The 22,718-nt window shown below is 41.9% G+C and overlaps 1 protein-coding gene across 7 annotated transcripts in view; it reads right to left on the bottom strand.

Moving 5' to 3' along the window:
• The window catches only part of EXT2 (exostosin glycosyltransferase 2), a 157,809-nt gene that overhangs the window by 114,897 nt on the left and 20,194 nt on the right, over positions 1-22,718 (bottom strand). For 4 of the 7 annotated variants that reach the window (XM_054524455.2, XM_002821850.5, XM_054524456.2 and 1 more), the window contains 4 exons: positions 21,803-21,919; positions 11,405-11,600; positions 9,432-9,571; positions 6,265-6,358 (listed from right to left, as the gene is read on the bottom strand). In XM_054524455.2, the coding sequence (XP_054380430.1) occupies positions 6,265-6,358; positions 9,432-9,571; positions 11,405-11,600; positions 21,803-21,919 (547 nt within the window). The remainder of the gene's footprint in view (positions 1-6,264; positions 6,359-9,431; positions 9,572-11,404; positions 11,601-21,802; positions 21,920-22,718) is intronic. The other 3 variants (XM_063728464.1, XM_063728463.1, XM_054524457.2) reach the window with 1 other exon arrangement.

Raw genomic sequence — 22,718 nt, forward strand, 5'->3', positions numbered from 1 at the left:
CTGCTTGTCTGTCCCTCACATGCTGTGTGGTCTTGGGAGGATTACTTTACGTCTCTTTATCCTCAGTTTCTTCACATAAAAAAATTCAGATTACTCTTCTAATGGCCTAGCTTACCACTCTGTTGAGTCTGCTTTGTAAACTGGTGTACACTGGGGGTGGGAAATGAGGGAGAAATTGACACAGACAGCTATATAACTGTCATGGACATAACAGACCGGCCAGCAGCACAGGGAACCCTCAGTACATCAGTCTGGGTTGCTAAGGTTTCTAGACATCTGAGGGTTTACACTTTTAAGCAAATAACAATTTTTAAAAATAAAAACAAACATTTTAAACAGAAAACTTTATAAAACATATTACACAAGATCAAATATCTTAAAAACATATATGCTAAACAAAATTAAACTTAGCTTAAAGATTCAGGGGCATCACCATGAATAGTAATTTCTGTATTCCCTCAATTTTAAGATGCCTCATTAATAACAGTTTTGTGGGAAGAAATAGAAACTACATTTGATGTTCAAATTGATGATAAGACTTATTTGGATGTCAGAAATTCAAAATATGAAAAATAAAGATGTACTTCTCTGAATTGAGGAATTCTGCCATCTTATAATGATATATCCAGGATACAGTGAAACCTGAAAAGCTGGCTGTCCTTACATTCAATATGCTGAGCATTCTTTTTTATTAAAAATAGCTTTTCCACCCAGCGCAGTGGCTCATGCCTGTAATCCCAGCACTTTGGGAGGCTGAGGAGGGCTGATTGCTTGAGGCCAGAGTTCGAGACCAGCCTGGCCAACATGGCAAAACCCCATCTCTACCAAAAATACAAAAATTAGCTGGGTGTGGTGGCGTATGCCTATAATCCCAGATTCTTGGGAGGCTGAGGCACGAGACTCACTTGAACCCAGGAGGCAGAGGTTGCAGTGAGCTGAGATCGCACCACTGCACTCCAGCCTGGGTGACACAACAAGCCTGTCTCAAAAAAAAAAAAAAAAAAAGTGTTTCCATCCTCTTTATTCATACCAGATTAGCAGATAACCCATCTCAGATACCTTCACTGTTAGTAGTCTTTCTTCACTTTAAATGTATCTCTTCCAAACTACTATGGCTATGAAAACCAAATAATTCAAATGTGTTGAAATTGTATGCAAGTAGGATAAAATAAGAGGCCCCTCACAGGGGCTCTCCTATAAAGTACAGGAACTTCAGTGTATGTACACATTTACTGTTCTGTGGCCTCTTCTACCCTCTTCTTGATCACTACTAGGCCCAACTATAGTCTAGAGGTTTTATTTTCTTAAATAAAATTGTTTTGTCTTTTTCCTAATCAGCCCACTACATCTTCAAGTACTTCTCTGCAGCACCAATATTTGGTATGCTTAATAGAAAAATATGAAGGCACATTGAGATGGATCAGTGTAATAGACTGAAAAGAAACTGGTATTTTAATGTACCCCAAGTGTTAAAGGCTAGAGAGAAAAGAAGATGCTGAATGTTTCTGCCACCTCAAAGGCTTCTAGTCAATTGAGTACAAAGAAGAGTTCAAAGGCAAGGCAGGCTCCTAACTTCCACCTCCTAGTGTGGCTGAGGTTAGAGGTCACTGCTGGTGGAGCCACTGACCAATAAAAGAATGTTTGGAAATTCTACTCAACAGATAAACTGGGGATCCATTTACACCTTCCTCCCTATCCATACAAACATTTCTAACGATACAGTCTAGTGCCTATCCAGCCTTCTGAGACCCCAGATTGTGTACTTTTTCTTTGTGATTCAGGGGAGACTGGGAATATGAATGTTCCATTTGACTACAGAAAAATATTTAGCTGCATACTTCTGCCTGCCTTCCAACATAAGAAAGATGGCTGATGGAACTCCCATCTCAAGGCCTACCTCAGATTCTACATCTCCAATAAATTCATCCTGACAGCTTTAGCCCCAACTTTCTCTCTTCCATTTCAGACCCTTAATGACCCATAATGTACCTAGAAAAATCGGCATCATCTTCTCAACTTTCTTTATGCTTATACCCATATATCCCCAACACAAGCCCTTTGTGAATGGGGATCAAAGATTTTTTTATTATCTCCTATAATCTCTCCCCCCACCAAAAAAAAAAATTAGGGATTCAATAAATTAACTAGTTAATCATTAGCTCATAGGACAATAAAAGACCAACTGAGAAGTCAGCTTTATACTGTTACAACTACTGTCTTCTACTGACTTAAGGAACTGTTTTTTAACTTCCCCACAAAAAGCCCTATAAGCCCCCAGTAGTCTGCCCATTGCCACGTGCGGCAGCACTGCTCACTGGTGGCCTTCAGGAATAGACACCAGAGACACAGGTTGTACTTTTTTTCAAAAGTCTTAGTCTAACTATAACTGTTACTTACATTAGGCTCTAGCCCTGTAGTTAACTTTTTGGCTGCTACTATCACATCTAAGGGAATTTAATTTCCTTTCTCCGTCAGGCAGTATGACTTTCTCCCTTGGTACACACGAATTCCCGTCACAACAAGGACTTTCACCACTTTAGACATCTGTCAGATTGTAGCCTTTCTGATCCTAAACTCTAAGCTGCAAAATGTTGCTCCAATACCTTCCTCACCAAGACCCTACCCCACATTTCTGGGGCCAAATCAGAAACTTTAGCTCTATTGCATCTAGGGAGAGTAAAATCCTGTGCTAAGCACTATTTCTTCTTCATCTGAAAGAAACGGTCTCTAGAGAGCAGCTATCAGGAAGATGTCAGTGTGAAGCACCAGAGTGGCTCATGGCATTTAGGATTTCTTGGAAAGATTTAAATACTCAGAGGGAAAATGAGTTAATTAAAAGTGGATGGAGACCTCTGCTGGCTACAACTGTCCAATGCAGCTCCATTAAACTAGTTCGGAGTTTCTCGGCAAGCAAATCAGACTCTGTTCCTCACCCTCAGTTCATTCTGACACATCATCTAGGGGCTCCAAGGTATCAACTACTGATACAATAGGCTCTCCCCTAAAAGTGGATGCCTGTCTTGCAAAAAGACCCACCTGTGACCTCCCTAAAGAGAATTCACTAAGGTATAAGAACTTTTCAGAATCAGCTGTTCTACCATTTTTTTAATTACTCCTGCCAAGGTCAGGTTAAATCAATGGAAGGTAAACAGAAAGCAAAATGACAAGAATGTTTTGGAAACAGTATATTTTGTTATAGAACCAAATAACTCTAATTTTAGAGAGATGAGACATTAACTATCTATAGAGAACAGTGGTTCTCAATTAAGGCAATTTTGCTTGCCCTCCACCCCCAACCCCAAAGGGGACAATTGGCAAGCAATGTTCTAGAGGCATTTTTGGTGATCACAACTGAGGGGAGGGGTGCTATTGGAATCTAGTAGTAGTTGAAGAAACCTAGTCATCCTTTATACCTAACTGGAAATTACTTTAACCAGATAATCTCATATCTAATTGAGATCAGCCCACTCTAGAAATGTGGGGTTAGGAGAAGAAAAGAGGTCATTTTGGGAACATGGATTACTCAGAGAAAGGGGAGTGGGACTAGTGAGTCGCCACAGTGGAGAGCTTTAGACGGTCCGAAAGCAGCACAGGGAAAGAGGCCATCAGAAAGTGGAAAAGAGAGTTAGAAAGGGGGCCGGGAAAGTGCCAAGACCACCTTTCTTTTTAAGCTGGCATAGTGGACTGTTCACCACCAGAGGAGGCAAGTGGCCCTTGTGACTAGAGCTGTTCAAGGGGAGAAGAGATGACCACTAAATTATTAATGTTGTCAAGGAGAGTAATGTTCTTGGTAGGGACAAGCATTTCATAGAGTTTTTTAACAGCCACATGGAACATGAGAGATTATTTAGCCAACCCCTTCATTTCATAAATGAGGAAATGGAAGCCTAGGGAGCTTGGGGACTTACCATGGTCATGCAATCAAAGGGACAGAGCCAGGGATCAAACCCAAGTCTTTTGACTCTGAGTGTGTCTCTTTGAACCCAAATAACCCAAAAGTACACTGTTTTAAATGACCAGCATTCATTCCTTCTCAACTGTTCTATGATTCTGAGCCAATACTGAAAACGACCAAGCTTATCTCAGACCTGCGGTTCCCACACCACCCTCCCATGGGCAACAGTACTCTGTGAGCTGGCAGTAGACGCCACTCCAAAAACCAAATGATTCTCTTTCACAGCTTCAGGGTGGAGGGGTGGAGAAGAAACTGGATAGAATTTGTGCACTTTAACCTCCCCAGTTTTTTCTTAACCTTTCTAGACTAGATTCTAGTATAAAACAGTCTCTGCTTTAGCATATAATTCTATATTTAGTTTTATTAATAAATCAAGATTCCATAAAAAGTAACACAAAGTGGGCCAGGTGTGGTGGCTCACGCCTATAATCCCAGCACTTTGGGAAGCCGAGGCGGGTGGATCACTTGGGATCAGGAGTTCGACCAGCCTGGCCAACATGGTGAAATCCTGTCTCTACTGAAAGTACCAAAATTAGCCGGGCATGGTGGCATGTGACTGTAGTCCCAGCTACTCGGGAGGCTGAGGCAGGAGAATCACTAGAACCCTGGTGGCAGAGGTTGCAGTGAGCTGAGATCATGCCACTGCACTCCAGCCTGGACTACAGAGTGAGACCTCTCGGCGGGGAAAGAAAAGGTAACACAAAATGCACAAACATTATGACTCCTCAAGGAGCATTTTCTTCTACACAAGTTTTAGGAACCACAGGTTTAGATAAAAAATCTAGAGATCTCCGGACTGATTTTCTGATTCACTAAAACTTAGATGAAATCAGTGGTTAAATAACAACTGGGAAACCCAGAAACTTAAAACGAACATGAAGATGCTATAAATAAACTGCAGGGAAGCTAAAACTAACCTGCGATTTGCGTTCAGACTAGAATGCCAAAATATTGCACAGATGAGGTCACTGAGGCCCAGAGAAGGCAGATCCTTACCTAAGGGTACAGAGTTTGTAACCCATAGAGCTGACACCCAAGCCAGGCAATCTGAGGTAAGAACCTACAGACTTAATCTGTGTTGATAAGAAGTTCACCATCATAATAAAGAGGGTGGACTGAACACATCACTAACCTCACTCTCCTAAAACTCTAAAATGACAATTAAGGGGAATTTTCTAAATTAAGGTATGTATCCCCTAAGATAAAGAGAATGAAAGACAAGATAACAGCATCAGAATGTGGAAGCTGAAAAGTAGAGGAAGAAGTGGTAACTGATGCTATAGACTCAAGACAGCTGCCTCCTAAATCAGCTGAGAAAAACTTGAGTCACACTGCAGAGCCCCAAGTCAGGGGAAGAGTGGGGTTCAAGCAGCAGGACAGAATGAAACTTTAAGTAACAGTCAGAACCTCAGATCCCCTCCCCACACAGCCAGGCAGATGCACTGCCCCCATCCAGACAGAATCCTGTGGCCTGTTCTTGGGACAAGGCCAAATGCAGGCTCTCTGCCTGAGGGTGGGGGTGCCGAACTAACAGCAAGGGGTTGCGTGGGCCAGTTACGCACTTACTGCTGAGAATCTGCCAAGCCTCTTTTCCTGCTCTTCTCCCACGTCGGTGATTTTGACAAAGATTAAACCTTTTTAAAAGTCCATTAAAAATTTTTGGGATAGTCTTCTTAACTTTTTCACCTTGCTTGATATTTAAACCCAATTAAATGTCCTTCAGGAGAAAGAAAGGGAAGCAGGACTCAGTGGGACATCAACTGGAGTATGAGACAGTCAGAGAGCAGCCTAGGGAATGGGGTGGCAGAAGGTAGAAAAGAAATTTGGAAAGAGAGGCAGGAAAATGGCAAATGTTCCAGAAGAGAGGGGAGGATTCCCTAATTACAAAGGATGACTGAACTCGGAACCTGGGCTAGTTTGTGCAGCAATAGTATCATGGTCAAGAGCTACACAGAAGTATTGCCCTGAAATGGTCCAGCTTCCATGGCTGTCTTAGTCACTACGACTATCACCTGCTGTGACTACAAACCCTCCAAAGAGCTTCAGCTTTGCATCTGCTATGGTAAGACCCTAAAATTGCAGTAGGCTTACCTCTGCAGAGTTCTCTGAGAGTTATTATTTCAAACCTTATTTGACGCAACTCACCTAACACTAATTTCCTATCGTTTAAGTTTGGCTAGTTGATCTAGTGGAGGAAGTAAACCCCACTCAGGCATTCAGCTCCTGTCCCTCTGTATCCAGTCAAGGCCACCATTTCAGTACCACCCATGTCACCTCCCCAAGAGGGCTGCTTGGACTTGGCCTCTTACCTGTCTCTGCATTTCTTCAATCTGTCTTTGGGGGATGCTCTGCAAAATACTGTACACATCTGACATCTTTTCTTCTGGTACAACCACAGATGCTCTGGAGACAACAGCAAAACAGTTTACATACACACAGCCCTTCACAGAAAGCATTTCTACACACAGTCGTGTTTCATTTCACAAGCAGAAACAACATCCCAAACCTCCTTCAGCCCCACATCCCTTCCAGTAAGTATTGTCTCTTTCCCCTCCCTTCCTCGCTGAACTTCTCAAAGGAGTTCTCTTACAGCTCCATTGTTTTACCTCCCACTCCCTACTCCATTAATCTTTCATCCTGCCTCCACTCCACTAGTGTGCTCTAGCCACACTGGTATTATTTCAGTCACTTGAACACCCCATGCTCTGCCCTACCACAGGGCCTTTGCATGTGAAATCCCAACCACCTAGTACACTCTTCCTTTATTCCCTTTCTAAATTAACAAATACTTTTCTCCTTTAGCTATCTATGCAAATCTATTCATTTATCTGGCATATATTTATGGAAGCCCTATTATGTGCTAACCCAACAGTGAATTAATTAGACAAGGAAGGCAAGAGAGTAAGCAGGCCAGAAGAATGCTTCCAGGCAAAAAGTCTAACAAGCAAACAGCCCTGAAGAAGCAGTATGGTGGGCAAGTTCCAGGAACAGCAAGGAGGCTATTGTGGCTGGAGCAGAGTAAAGAAGGCAGAGAATAACACCAGGAAAGAAGAAATGGGACAGACAGAGTCACAGCAAAGAGTATAGGACCTTGTAGGCCACTGAAAGACTTGTGCTTTTTTTCTGAGATGGGAAGCCATGAGAGGGTTTTGGGCAAAAGCATGATATAACCTAATCATGTTCCAACAGGATCATTCTATCTAAAGTGTTAGAATAAACTACAGGAAAGCAAGGACAGGAGCAGAGAGAACAACTGGAGAACACTGCAAAAGCCAGGCAAGAGATGCAGATGAGGGAAGACTTGATGACGGGGATGAGAGGGTAGAGCCCACAGGGTTTGCTGACAGATTAGATGTGGTGGGTAAGAGAAAGAGAGGACTCAACAATCACTTTTCCTTCACGACATTTAGCAGAGTTTGTAATTACATTTGTATACATTAATGATTAAACTCTAAACCTCACTTCTGCCAACTAGGCTAGTCCATTAGGACGGAAAGTGTGCCTGGCTCCACTCACCAGCGTATCCTCAGCACCTGGTATATTACTGCCTTGCACACAGTTAGCATTTGATAAACATTTGTTAAGTAAGTAAATGATTTCCACTATACAGATGGGAGAACTGAGACTCAAAAAAGATTAAGTCATTTGCCAAGATCAAAAAGCCAGCCAGTGAGAGAGCTGGTTATCTCAACCTAGGCCTTCTGACTTTAAATCCATAATTAGCACTACCCAAGCAGATCTAGATTCTCATAGAGATACCCTTTTGGACTCAGCTTAGAGTTACCGCCTCTGTGAAGCCCTCACCAATCCCACTGCCAATGATGGTGTGTGTCTCCCCCTCCTCCTGGCATCCCATCCAGTCACAGCTGTCTCATCACAGGATTTGGTAACTGCTGATTTACTCCTCTGTCTTCTACCACTACACTATGAGTGTCCCTGAGAAAAGGTTTGGCCTTGATTGTATTTGTCTCCCTATACTTAAGACAGTACCTGGTAAATAAAAGGTACTTAATGGATGCTTTCATTGGGAGATAAATTCTGGAAGTGGCTCATCACTTCTCTAAGACATGAAGAATAACTACATGCTCTCCTCTTTCAAGCTGAGTTAGGCTCCCTCCTCTCTTCTGGGTTTCCATTGTCCCCTGTGCATACAGCTGCTATGACATTTACCACAAAACATTATCATCAGTTTGTCTTCTCTCACTAGATCCTAGCTTCCTTGGAAACAGAGACTCTGTGTTACTCACAAGAGGGTTTCCAATCAATGTGAGATGAATGAATAAATGAATGAATGAATAAACTAGAGCTATTCAAGTTGTTCAAATACCTGTGGTGATCAGATTTGGACAGAAATACCAAAAAAGTTGGGAGAGGAAAAAACCAGTAAGCATTTGAGGCAAGGAAAAGACTGAGAGATAGATATGAATGGAATTAATTTTCAACAACCTTCATCCTGCAAAATCTTGGGAAAGTGAAGCATGAGAATAGAGGGCTATTCTGTTTATTGCAATATAAATGGTGAACACCCAGTAGAATGGAACTGGGTCCATCTGTACACTGGGAATGTCTCTAAGCTTTCATCTACATGAGGCTCTCCACCACCATCTACAACATTATGCAAATTCGATAGACTCTAGACCAGTGGTTCTCAACTCTTGACTACAAATCAGAATTACCTGGGAGCTTTAACATTCAGAATCCCCAAGAATTAGGCAAGGCATTTTTTTTTTAAGCTCTCCAGGTGAGTCTACTCTGTAGTCAAAGTTGAACACTGGTCTAGGCTAGAGGTTGGTAACCATTTTCTGAAAAGCAGCGGTCCCCAACTTTTCAGCACCAAGGACTGGTTTTGTGGAAGACAATTTTTCCACAGACTAGGTTTGGCAGGGAATCGTTTGGGGATGAAACTGTTCCACCTCAGATCATCAGGCATTAGTTAAATTCTCATAAGGAGAGCGCAACCTAGATCCCTTGTGTGCACAATTCACAGTAGGGTCCACGCTCCTATGATAATTTAATGCCACCACTGATCTGACAGGAGGCGAGGCTCAGATGGTAATGTTCACTGGCCCGCTGGTCACCTCCTGCTGTGCAGCCCGGCTCCAAACAGGCCACAGCCCGGGTGTTGGGGACCCCTATGATGAAAGGCCAGATAGTGATATTTTAAGCCCTGTATGTCATCCAATTTCTGTTGCAATTACTTAACTCCACCAATGTGACACAATAACAGCCAGACTATACGTAAAGGAAGGGACACGGCTGTGTTTCAATAAAACTTGACTTACAAAAACAGCCAGCCTGCAAACTGGCCTCGGTTTGTGAACTGCTCTAGGCCAGTGTACTAACTCTCCTAATGGAAAGTAGAGAAAAACTATCTGTAGTAGTTCTTGAACCAGGGTATACATTACAATGACCTGAGATTTTATTTATAATACACGCAGAACCACTAGTGTAGAGTTTACTAGAAGGTACTACCCACCTCTTCCAGTCAAGAACTTCAGAGAAAGGCAAAATATAGGAGTCTGCAATGACAACCGGGACACAGCCAGCTTGTAACACATCGCTTAATACTGCCTGGCCCAGCCGAGCTCCACGAAGGACCACACAGAAAGTAGCCTCCTGCAGGAACACAAAGAGGCAGGAGATTACAAACTAGTTTTGCTGATCCACTAACTTTGATCCTTATAGACCACAAAGTTTCTACAAGGGTTGATGCCAAGCAATACTGAGGCATCTTGACACAAAAATGCCAAAAGACAACAGCTCACACCTGTAAAACTTGAAAAGTTTAAATGGCTGCAATGTTTTGTATTAATATTTCTACTCTTCAGTATTGCTTCAATGCCACCACTGTTGGCCTTCTGAAAATGTTCAAGGTCAATGTCAAAGTCTTCCCCTAGACAGCTAACAACGTGACTTCCTGCAAATGTGTCTCTTTAGGCCCTAGTGTACTATGTAAACACACCACGGCACACTGTCTGACATCTCTTACAGTACTTACCTCAGCCTACCTTGTAATGGAATTATTTTGTCCGGGAATTTCAGGCTTTCTAGAAGACCCCCTAAAGGGAAGGTATCAAATCTCTTTTCATCTTTCTACCCCCCATAGCATCTAACAGTGTGCTTTTTATATAGAAGATATTCATTTCACGAATTCAATGCCTTTGAAAAGATATTAAGACTAATATGTTCTATAAAAAAAAATCTAATGAAAAATTTCTTCCTCATTCACTCCCTCAAACCCCCTCAATGTGGGGAATACTTGGGAAAAGGAGAGATGTACCACAGAAAAAACAGCTGCAATAGGTAAACCAAAATACAGAGACCTTAACTACCTAACATTCTGTTTCTCCCAGTTTTTGCCTCTTAAGAAGGAGGGAAAAAGATTTTTTAAAAAAACCAAAAACTAATCTTTAAAGCTAGAGAAAAGGAAAGTTCAGAAAAAGAAATAAAGGAATTCGATATTCCAAACACCTCTGGGGATAAATGAGAAAAGCAGCAAGAGGAGAGGAAGAGAAGTCATCATGGTGCCCGGAGGTACAGGTGGAAAGCTCCCCTGACCTCAAGAGTCGGCATCCAGATGTGGACACACGTGCTGATAACCATTTTTCCTGTCTAGACAAAGGTTACTATAAATACTCCTGCCCTCATCACCACTGTTACCAGCCAGACATTCCAGGAGGAGTGCAGCACTTTTTGAATGTATTTTTATAATCCCAGTATGGGCAAGCTCTCTGGAGATTTAAAAAAAAAAAAATCACACCAGCTCCTTTGTGTTTCTCCTTGAGCTAACCTGTGTCCATTTTAAGTATTTAAGTGAACAAAGCTCAATTTCTCATTTCCTAGCCACCATACCCTTGGAATGTCAAATATCCTACATATAAAACATCCCCAAAGGGACTGCTTTCCCTATGGTTATGGAAGTACAGCCATTCCCACTATGTAAATAAAGGACATGCTACTGACAGGAGATGCTAAAGGTGGCAAGAACTCCAAATAGCAAAACGATCAAAACAACCCCTAAACCCCTCCACTCCCAGGGAAAGTTCACTGTGGCTCTGTAGGCCAGTATGGTCAAGGGATGCAAGTTGCCACCTCAAAGAAGAAAATTTCTCTGGACTGCCTTATGAATACGGGGGTAAAAGCAAGATACATTTGCCTGCTTTGTCCATGTGGCTTGTCTGCGAATCTATGAGACTTGTGTTTTTGAAGTATAATGACTATCTGAAAGGAGTATGGACTCTCAAAGGCCAAACAGCTTTGCACGAACACAAGACACCAGACATCCAAGTACCTGAAGGTCTACATGTCCAGTAAAGAGCAATGCTATGTTTTCTTCCCCTTGGGTAATTCTAGTTGCATGTTGAAAACAACTCAGGTTTGCTCGGCTCAATTTTAACCCATGTAAGCAAACTCTACTGAGCCTTGCGAGAGGTAATGAATGACACTCACCTGTAGCACCTGTGGGTAATCGAAGACCTGGTGCTTGTGGCAGCGCTTACGGACAGAAAGGACACCCTCTGAGAGGTTGGTGCATTTATCGAGTACTAACACTGACTCTCCATGTTTGACCTGGAGGGCTTCTAGGTCCTCTCTGTATTCGGGATGGAGACCCACCTGAGATGACAGGAGGAAGTATTGCCGTGGACTACAAGCGAAAAAACAGGTGATTGGAAAATTGCAGCTGGTATGTTAGTCAAGGTAAGACAAACTTTGATATTAAACTTACGACAGTGTTTCCTTACCAGTCTTCACCTCCACTGATTTTTTAAATTATCTTCTGTAGTATTAGTAAATATTTAAAATATTATATATTGTGAGAAAGTAAGATATGATTCATTCACACACTGAAATATTATGCAATCATAACAAATCTTATTTGGGAATAGTTCTTGATATTGTGAGGAAATGCTTATAATATGCTAAGCTGAGAGCACATGCTATAAATTATGTGTGTGCGAGTGTGTGTGTGTGTGCGCGTGTAGGAGAGAAACTGATAATTTGGAAGGAACATCAAAGTGTTGTCTTAGTTACATCTGAGTCCCTGATCTGAAAGGGACTAGAAGCTGGCTGCATTCTTCAAATGGGGAAAGAGGGAAGCTTGATGGGAAGCACTGGCAGGCAACCGAAGGGCTCTGGAAAGGGCTGCTCCTGGCTGTCGAACAGCATCCCTGTGCAATGGAGAGGCTATAGGGAAAGTCCCCATCATCAAGGCCTCATAAATGGGAGGGAGACAGAATTGGTAGTTGAAAACAAGAAGTAGAAAAAACGATCTTCATGGAAGCATAGAATCTCCAGTCTTAACATCTGGATGGCAAGGATGTGTAAAAGAAAACAGGGAAGAAAGATCTCCAAGGGTCTAGTGCCATGCAGATCTCCACAAGAGACAGATATGGAAACATAAAGTTAGTAAGTCTGAAGTCAAGGGGAAGATTTTGGAGAGACCAGATGGGAAGTAATTCCCTCCTGGAAGACAAGACTCAAACAAGACAGAGAGGGTACAGAACATAAAGGCTATACAGGTTGAGCATATCAAATCTGAAAATCTGAAATCCAAAATGCTCCAAAATCCAAAGCTTTCTGGATGCCAACATGATGCTCAAAAGAAATGCTCATTGAAACATTTTAGATTTCTGGATTTGGAATGCTCAACCAAGTGTATAATGCAAATACTCCAAAATCTGAAAAAATCAGGAGTCCAAAACACTTCTGGTCCCGAGCATTTTGGATAAGGGATACTCAACCTGTTTAGGCTGAGGGACCACAAGGAATCAGAGTCAAAGAGAAGAATCACAGAAAGCATGTTCCAGGAAGAAATGAAACACTCATTAGGCCTAGAAGCAGCACACACTGAAATCCAGCTCAAACTGGTACAGCCCAGGGAAAATACTAGGGCTACGTATCTCTCACAGGCAACGCCACCACGCAACCTAGAGTTTGCGAACCCATCCATTTTTTGTTGTTGTTGTTTTTGGCTTTGAAGAGAGAATGGTAATTGTTACTTTTCCTTAGTTACTCAGACTTGTTTGGAAGTTCTAGCTGGGGAGCATCTCACTCAATAATTATACTCTAACTGAGAAGGTCATCTTCTTTTATAGAGGATTAAGCTTCAGGCCCAAATCACATAAAGCAATGAGTGAAGGTGAACACCTGCCTAGCCAGCTAGACTAGTCATATGAACCCAGAGAAAAGAGCAACCTATACCACAGCTAGACTGCTTTTACATCCTCAGGATCAATTCTGGTTTTGGCCTAACTAAGAGCAAAAGGCACTTAACACATCACAATTAAGAAAAAAAGGAACCAGCAGACTCCCTAGAACTTCGCTAATAGCAACTAGCTACCTGAGGCCATTTAAATTAAACTAATTAAAAGTAAATAAAATTAAAAGTTCAGTTTGTCAGTCACACTAGGCCCATTTCCAGTGCTCAAATAGCCATATGTGGCTGGGGGCTGCCTGACAGCACAAATGTTGACCACGTCCTTACTGCAGAAAGTTCTACTTAATGGAGCTGCGCCACAAGGTAGGTGAGAGCCAGAGGCCAGGATGACGGTAAGTGGGGATAAGAAAGGTATACAACAGCAACCCAGCAGGGAGATGGTTTGGATCAGCTGTACAGACTGGTTCCTTTTTCCTGGCCCATTTCCTCCTAAATTACAATTTATTGAGCAATATGTTCAATATTTATAGCCAAAAGTATTCTTTCTAGACACTGAAACAGGCTTTTGAGTTCTACTCCAAGCCCTGAGCCTCAATAATTTTTCTTTTGTAAAAGTATTAATTTTCAGAGGATGACTTAGTGATGGCGAGATCACATATAGGGAGCACCCGCAGTTCATCTCAGAGTAAACACCATCTTTGCTCAAATTACTTCTGTAATCAAACTTACCCGTTTAAACAAGAGGAAAATTTATAGTCAAACCCACAAGACAAGCAGGGAAACTTCCTTAATAATTAAAGCTATTCAAAAATGAAATGGACTGTCTTGTAAGTTGGTGATTTTTCAATATAAATCAGAAACTTTTTCAGTAAAAAGTTACTGAAAAGTCATGCATCAAGTTAAGAGCTAAATGGTCTTTAAAGGTCTTTCCAAACCATAAGACCCTGGTTCTTTGAAGGATCTCATGGATGTTTCTGGAGCCTTTCTCTTTAAGTAGAGCTGATAGCACAAAACTAGTGCTCTACCCTCTCCAGAAAAAGAATAAACAGGTGGGCATCCAAGAGGAGTGAAGAGGATGTCCAGGCAGAAGGGCATAGAGTATTGGAGTCCCAGAGGGCATTTCTGCATGGTCGGGTGGGGAAGAAGGCGCATGTGGAATGTTCAAGCCCTAGTGGGGTGGGAGCTTCTGCTTAAGAGAAGAGTAGTAAGGTAGCCTGGCGCAGGGTATCAGAGCCCCAGAAGGGAAAGGAAGGCTTCTGTGCTGGGGGAAGAGTTATGGGGATGCTGGAGACCAAGTGAGGTTAGGAGGGCATCTGGGCAGCTCAGAAGAGAGTGTTAGAGCCTGGGCAGGCTGAGAAGGGTGCCCAAGTTGTGGGGAGAATGATGGTAATGATAGCATCACCCCAGCGCTAGAACCCAAGAAGTGTGCGAAAGGCATCTGTGCTGGGAGGGTGCAGGGCAGCAAAATGTAGGGGGTCAGAGTCTGAGCAGGGATGAGGAGGGGTGGGGAAGGCCTCTGTGCAATGTGGGGGCAGGGGGGCAACAGAAGTTTGATGAATATAAGAGGGTTGATCAAATAAGCAAAGATGCTGAGGATAATGAGAGCCAGATTTCTAGGAGTCAGAGAAGGGAGTTACAAATATGGAAAGAGAGAAAACCAGAATGCCCCTGCAGTGTTGGATGGAACTGGAGATACTGAGATGAATGCATCATTTTCAATATGCATAAATAGATAGACATCTATCTGTACAGATATAGAAATAAATACAGATGTTAATGTGTGGTGCTCAAAGAAAACTCTTAAGAAAGACTCTGGGTTAGATTTCACTGATGAGAAATAAAGTTCTACTTTAGACATTCAGTTACCAGGATCACTGGATCCCCGCTCTACTGCTACTCCATTTTCAACATAAATGTGTAGATGTGAACAAGTCTAAAAATGTGTCCCTTGCTTGCATGCTGGCTGTCCCTGACCTGGCAGATGGTTGAAGGAGTATGCTCATTTTAGTTTTAAACCAACTAAATTTTAAGGTGGATTTGTTTTTCTTTTAAAGACTAAAATGACTAGCTGTGGCTTTCATGTCTCCTCCCAGCAGTGCTGATATCTAAGTTTAAGCAAAACCATGCTGAGAACTTGAAGTCTCCCTCAATAGTAACAGTTGTAAACTCCCAATTTAGTTCATTTTAGGAGGAAAATGACAAGAATTCCAGCTGAGGCCAAAACAGCTGTGAGAAGCAGCTATCAATAGCAACAATCATCTACTTCCCATTGAACAAATGCTGACAGAGATTTAAAACAAAAATAAAAGCAAAGCTCTCACTGTTCTGTATAGCCCACAAGAGATGTGGGAATTCCCTTAAACAGCAACTCTCACAAGGATCAACAAACCCAAAACACTGCCATGAGATGGCCCACCCTGCCTTCTCCCACGTCCCTGGCAGGATGATGAGTCTGAACCTGTCTTTACTTTTTAATTTTTTTTTGTCTTGGTTTTCGGGGGCAGGGAGGGGTGGTGGTAGGAGATGCTCTTATATAAAAGTTAACACCACAAGTGCATGACCAGACTGCAAGCTGGCACCGAAATGGACAGCACGGGCCCAAGCCAAGTTGCAGAAATCCATCTACCGGCCAGCAGAGGGAGGTTCATGCTCAGCGCAGCCTTACCTTTCGGTGCTACCCTGAAGATAAACTGGACACTCCTATCAGGTTATTGAACCACAGAACTTTAGAAATTAACTGACACCTTTTCAAAGGATCTAGTTAAAGATATTAATTCCAGCTGAGTTATACATAAAAATTAGAGACACTAAATTACTAGGAAAAATACCACCAATATAAAATCTCTGAAACTAATTATATATTGATGTATCTAAATCTCTGAAACTAATTATTTGAAAATGAGTTTTACTGTTTGGAGTGGTTTTTCTCCTTTGTTTTATTTTCACTTAAAGCTTTTATTTTCAGTTTTCTTCCCTGGATTAAACCTGAAGGGGATTAAGAGTCCTAAACCAATATAAAAGAGCTAGATTATATGAGAGGGATTAAACAATAAAAAGAGAGTTTGGTTCAAGTGGTCTCAAGAAAAGTGCACTGAAGACAGAGGCCCACAGCAGCTGAGCAGTGCTAGCAAACCAGTCCTCACATGTCACTCTCTGCCTCACCCAGGGTTTCTCAACCCCAGCGCTGCTGACATTTGCACCCAGTAATTCTTGATGTTGGGGGCTGCCCTGCCCTATGCAGAGAAGAATTAACATAGCAGGCCTGAGTGTTCTCCTTAGAAAGGCTTGCTTATAAGTTTGGTCTTTGGCTGTCATCTGGAAACTTGGATTTGGAGAGGGTTCCCATCATCCCTGGAACTGATAAGAGTGGCTCACTATATCCAAACTGCACAAACAAATGTGGTTTATGCTGAACACATGCTTTCCTTCTGGGAGTCTGGAAGTTTGGCACGTGCCAGGCAGAGACAGCCTATGCAATCAGCTCCTAAGAAAGGCCCTGGGCGCTAAGTCTGACGAGCTCCCTTAGTTGACAGCATTTCACAAGTTGTTGTCACAGCTTGCTGCTGAGGGAACTGAGCACATCCTGTGCACTGCACTGGAAGAGGGCACTTGAAGGCTTGTGCCTGGTTTCTCCAGATTCACCCCATGTGCCTTCTACCTCTCTGACTGTGCTGTGCATCCTTTTGCCGTAATAAGTCACAGACATTAGTACAATTATATGCTGAATCATGGAGCCCTCCTGGCAAATCATAGTAACTGGAAGTGGTCTTCAAGACCCTCTGACACACATCCCCACAGTCATGACAGTCAAAACTGTGTATGTGTATATATATATATATATATATATAGAGAGAGAGAGAGAGAGAGAGAGAGAGAGAGAGAGAGAGCGCCAAATGTCCCCTGGGGGATAAAATCATTCCCTTTCTCCTGATGAGAGACAGCAGTCTAGCCCAATACTTGGTCCAAACAGGCTTTCAATAAAGGTTTGACTTGAAGTGAACTGAACTAAACTGAATTGAATTAAATAATTTCCAGAACAACTTTAGGAGGAAAAAAAGAGAAAAGGAAATGAATAAAAACTTTTTAAATCACACAACAGATTTAAGTAAATGCTCACAGAAGCATCAGAGCAGTAACTTTTTTCTCTACTTATAGTTATTTCTATCTCGTGCTACATAAATATGCCAAATTAAGACCCTAGGCACATAACAGAAACTTGTACCACCCCAAAGGATACCAGTGGGGCTTATGTAGATGGTCTCATCCTTTCTGAATTTATGAAAATCTAACCTCGAAATAGGACACTGAATTATATCAGTTTCTTCTGTCTGTGAATTCACTAGAAGAATTATTTGTGTATTTCCATTGTGATGATAATCCAAAAAATTAGTATGGGGATAGTTTTGCTCATATTTAATGATGAATACTGCTAAAAAATATTCAACTTCCAAGTTTCTATTTAGTGGGCTGATGAGATGAGAGAAACACTAAAAATGTAAATCATACAAAGCAGTAGAGTAAAATGCAGATAGAATCTAGGCTGTGGGTATACATTATGTTCAGTGTAAAATTTTTTAAACTTTGCTGTTTGGAAATTTTCATAATAAAATATTGGAAAAAATATGAATCATGCATCTGTACCATATGAAGATAAATGATGTCACAATATGCTATCTAAAGGGAAGTTCCTAATGTTTCAAATAGAAAACATGGTTTAAAAAAAAAGTACATTTTCACCCAACATACAACAGTATAGGCACATCAAACCCAGGAAACCTGTAATTAACTCCACATTCACCTTAAAGATGCAATCTCATTTCAAAGAAACAGCATCAGCTATCATATTCAATTATGTTAATCTGAATGTTATTAGTTTTGTAGATGTGCTTATATTTAACTTGCAAATTTATTTCAGTTTTGTAGTTGTATAAGCACAAAGAGTTTAGACTGTTTTTTATTTATATCTACTTATAACAAAAATAGTTAATTAAAATGCAAAGGACCTTGAATAGTCAGAAAAACACTGAAAAAGAAGAACACAGCCTGGGCAGTATCACAAGAACCCATCTCCATAAAAAATTAGCCAGGCGTGGTGGCATGTACCTATAGTCCTAGCTACTTGGGAGGCTGAGGCAGGAGGATCACCTGAGCCCAGGGGTTCAAGGCTGCAGTGAGTTATGATCCCACCAATTTGATCCAGCACGCGGGACCTTGTCTCTTAAAACAAGAAAAAGGAAGAACAAGTTGGAGAACTTACATTTATTTCAAAACTTAATACAAAGCTAAGGTAACCAAGACAATGTAGTACTGGCATAATAGACATATAGACCAACAGATTCGAATTGACAATCCAAAAATAAACCCATATATCTATGGCCAGTTGATTTTTAACAAGGGTACCAAGACCATTCAATAGAAGACGACTTGTTTTTTCAACCAGTGGTGTTCAGACAACTAGACATACACAAGCAAAAGAATGAAGTTGGACCCCCACCTTATACCACATACAAAAATTAACCAAAATGAACCACAAATCTAAATTTAAGAGCCAAAACTGTAAAACTCTTAGAAGAAAACGTAAGGGTAAATCTTCATTGCCTTGGATTAGGCAATGGTTTCTTAAAAATGACACCCAAACTGCAAGTAACCAAAGGAAAAATAGATAAATTGACTTCATCAAAATGAGGAACTTTTGTGCATCAAAGGACACTATCAAGAATGTGAGGCCGGGTGCGGTGGCTCACACCTGTAATCCCAGCACTTTGGGAGGCCAAGGTGGGTGGATCACCTGAGGTCAGGAGTTTGAAACCAGCCTGACAAACATGGAGAAACCCCGTCTCTGAAAAAAATACAAAATTAGCTGGGCATGGTGGCACACGCCTGTAATCTCAGCTACTTGGGAGGTTGAGGCAGGAGAATCACTTGAATCTGGGAGGCGGAGGTTTTGGTGAGCCGAGATCACGCCATTGCACTCCAGCTTGGGCAACAAGAGCAAAACTCCGTCTCAAAAGAAAAAAAAAGAAAGAAAGTGAAAAGCAATCTATAGAATGGGAGAAAGGATTTGCAAATCATGGATCTGATGAGGTTCTAACATCTGTTATAGATAAAGAATTCTTATAGCTAGCTCTACGATAAAAGGACAATTCAATTTTAAAATGGGCAAATGATCTGAATAGACATTTCTCCAAAGAAGTTATCTAAATGGCCAATATGCACATGAAAAGATACTCAAAATTATTAGTCAGTGGGGAAATGCAAACCAAAACCACAATGAAGATACGACTTCACATCCACTAGGATGGCTAGAATAAAAAACACAGGCAGTAACAAGGGTTAGTGAGGATATGGGGAAATCGAAACCCTCATACATGGCTGGTGGGAATGTGAAATGGTGCAGCCGCTTTGGAAAAAGAGTTTGGCAGCTCCTCAAAAAGTTAAACATAGAGCTACCGTATGACCCAGCAGTTCTGCTCCTAGGTCAAGAGAACTGAAACCAGCTTTACACACAAACTTGTATACAAATGTTCATAGCAGCATTATTCATAAGAGCTAACAGGTGGAAATAATCCAAATTTCCATCAACTGATGAAGAGATGAATAAAATGTGGTATATTCATATGATGAAATATTCAGCCAAAAAACAAAGGAAGTACTGATTCCATGCTATTACATGAATAAGCCTTGGAAACATTATGCTAAGTGAAAGAAGACAGGTACAAAAGACCATTTATTGTATAATTATGTTGATAGGAAATGTCCAGAATAGGCAAACCTATAGAGAGAAAAAGCAGATTAAGGATTCTTGCTGGGGACAGAGGTAAGGGACTGACTGCTATTGGATATTAGGTTTATTTGTGGAGTCATGAAAATGTTCTAGAATTAGGTAGTAGGCCTGATGATAGTTGCACAATTTTGTGAATATACTAAAAACCATTAAATTATACACATTAAAAGAGTAAATTTTATGGTATATAAATTAATCTCAATTTTAAAAATAAAATAAAATAAGTCAACTCTGGGAGTCCACAAAGGGAGAAAAATCCAGGAAGATGTCCTAAGCGACAACTTCATGAACCACTCAGTCTTGCTCCGCATTTGCCTAAGGGTAGGAACAAAAATGTCTCAAGCTCACCTGGGCTTTACACATTGTCTACATAACAAAATTTGCTAAGTGAATGGCTAATGTAAGTTTCAGAATTTGGTCCCGGGCTACATGGTAGAACACAAACAGGAGAGAGATGTCTTCTCCTGAGGAAAGTTCTCTTACTTCTCAGAGTCCACAAAGGTTTCTAAGGGGATGTTTGAGATACTTAAAGAATGGTTCTAATGTTCTCCAAGCAAACTATTTCCATGAGACCCATTTCTTAAACCAAATGCGACATTTTTAGTGTCAAAATTTATATGTTGGTCACCTCTGCTTCTGAGCACTTCCACACAAGTAAAGGATGCTTTTATTATCATGTTTGTTTAAAGATCATTGAGATTCTCACCAGGAAATAGCACAATTTTTACATAGACTACAGAAAAGAAAAGGTTACATCCATGCTGCACATCCATGTTGTCAGCCCTTTTCATTTACTCCCTCACATACTAAAATATGAGCCAAGAAATGCCAGACACTGAAGATGTGGTAGTTTAAAAAAACAGCTGGATGCAGTAGCGTGGGCCTACAGTTCCTGCTACTTGGGAGGCTGAGGCAGGAGGGTCACTTGAGCCCAACAGTTTGAATCTATCCTGGGCAACATAGCAAGACTTTGTCACTTAAAAAAGCAAAGCAAAGCAAAAACAAAAACCTAACCTCAGCTTCACTGCACGTACAAAATCCAAAATCCAAACAAGACAGGCTTTGAGCAAGTCATCACAATGGGCATCATGTGTGTAGCGATGGGCATCACTCTAGGAGACGTGCAGGCTGCTATGGGAGCATAAAGCAGAGGAGCCAGGGCAGGAGCCAAGAAGGTCCCCCTCCACCCCATCCCAGAAGGTGGTTTCAAGCTGAAACCTAAGGCATAAGCAGGATGTTAGACTGATGAAGACGAGGAAGAAGGTCTGCAGACAGTGGAGAATGTGTCTGCTGCCTAGAAAAACTGAGAGAGCACAGCTTGTTCTAGGAACTGAAAGATGTAAAAAGTTCTCAGACACAAAGCTAAAGATGGAGATAGTGGTCAGATGAAAGAGAGCCTTGAAAGATGTTTTAGGAACTGTGGGCTAAGGACCAACGTGAATCTTATCCTAAGGGCAATGTGAAGCCAAGGATCAGACTCGAGGGGAGCAAGACCAGAGGCAGGGAAACCACATACGAAGCCGTTTCAGCAATCCAATGGAGAGATGACAGTAACCTGGTCTAGGGTAGAGGAGGAGGATTCGGGGAGCAGACAGACCTCGGAAGTATTTAGGATGTAGAATCAATAGGACTTCCCACTTTGATATAGGAAACAAAGGAGAGAATGGAGTTAAGGATACCACATGGATTCCTGGTTTAGAAAACTTAGTAGACAGCACTGTGAATTTACGGAGATAGAGAAAACTGCAAGATGAATGAGACTGGCATGGAGGTGGGAAAGATGGGTGCCTCAAGGACCCTACCCTGTAACTGATGTATTGGTTGCTTTGATGCCCACCACACTAAACCTCACCAACATCTCACAGATTCAGTGAAGGCACACCTAGCTGGGATGAATGTACCTTACCCTGGTCCTTTCTCTGGAAGATCCACCTCAGCTGACAGTGGACTATAGACAGGAATGCTGACATCGTAGCCTTGCCGGTAAGTCCATGTAGAAAAGCCGCCACCAGCCAACAGGGCCCTGAAAGCAAAGTATTTTGTTAAACGATGAGAAAGAAAGGACTTTATTCTGATACACACTGTGGAGAGGAACAGGAATTACTGAGTCTTTATTATCAAAACCAGCTAATGTTTACGGAGTCAGTTTTCTACAAAGACAATGCCTTATACACGCATCTGGGGGCCATCAGCTGCATTCTATCCTTGAATCACCAGCCTTCCCCCAGGGTCCTAAATACCCTTTCCTTACTTCCCAGTTTTTGAAACACATCATAGCCCAGAGGACACCTTATGGACAGCCTCTCTGCTACCTCCCTCAGATCCCATTCACCTCTCCCTAGTCATACTTTATAAATAAACACATTTACAATAACAGGAATAACAGTTCTGCATGGGAAGACTGGTTGAGGCAGTCATTTACCAACCACTGGCTAGAATCTCAGAAGACAATGGGCCTGGAAAGCAGTGGTGGCCAGAAAGTATCACATCTCACATCGCTTACACCCCAGCCTCTCTCCAATCCCTGCCTCAAGCAGTTCTTTCCACCATCATCCCAGAGTTACGTCTCAATCATGTAGACTCCACCAGCTCTCACTGTCCATTCCAGCTACTTAGTCTTATTAACCCAATTCACTATACAGGAAGCAGAACTTAGAATTAAACCCTCAGTGCTTCTCTTGCAGTTTGCTTGTACTAGCCTTTACTCTCCTTAATTAGAAAACAGTGAGCCCCCGGGAGCCTGGGCATTAGGCTCGGGCGTGGCGGGGCCCCGGCGGCCTGGTGGGGGGTCTCCTGGCCCCACCCCCCCCATGGAGCCCGCA

Source organism: Pongo abelii, chromosome 9 (genome assembly GCF_028885655.2).
Source record: "Pongo abelii isolate AG06213 chromosome 9, NHGRI_mPonAbe1-v2.0_pri, whole genome shotgun sequence".
NCBI classification, from domain to species: Eukaryota; Metazoa; Chordata; class Mammalia; order Primates; family Hominidae; genus Pongo; species Pongo abelii.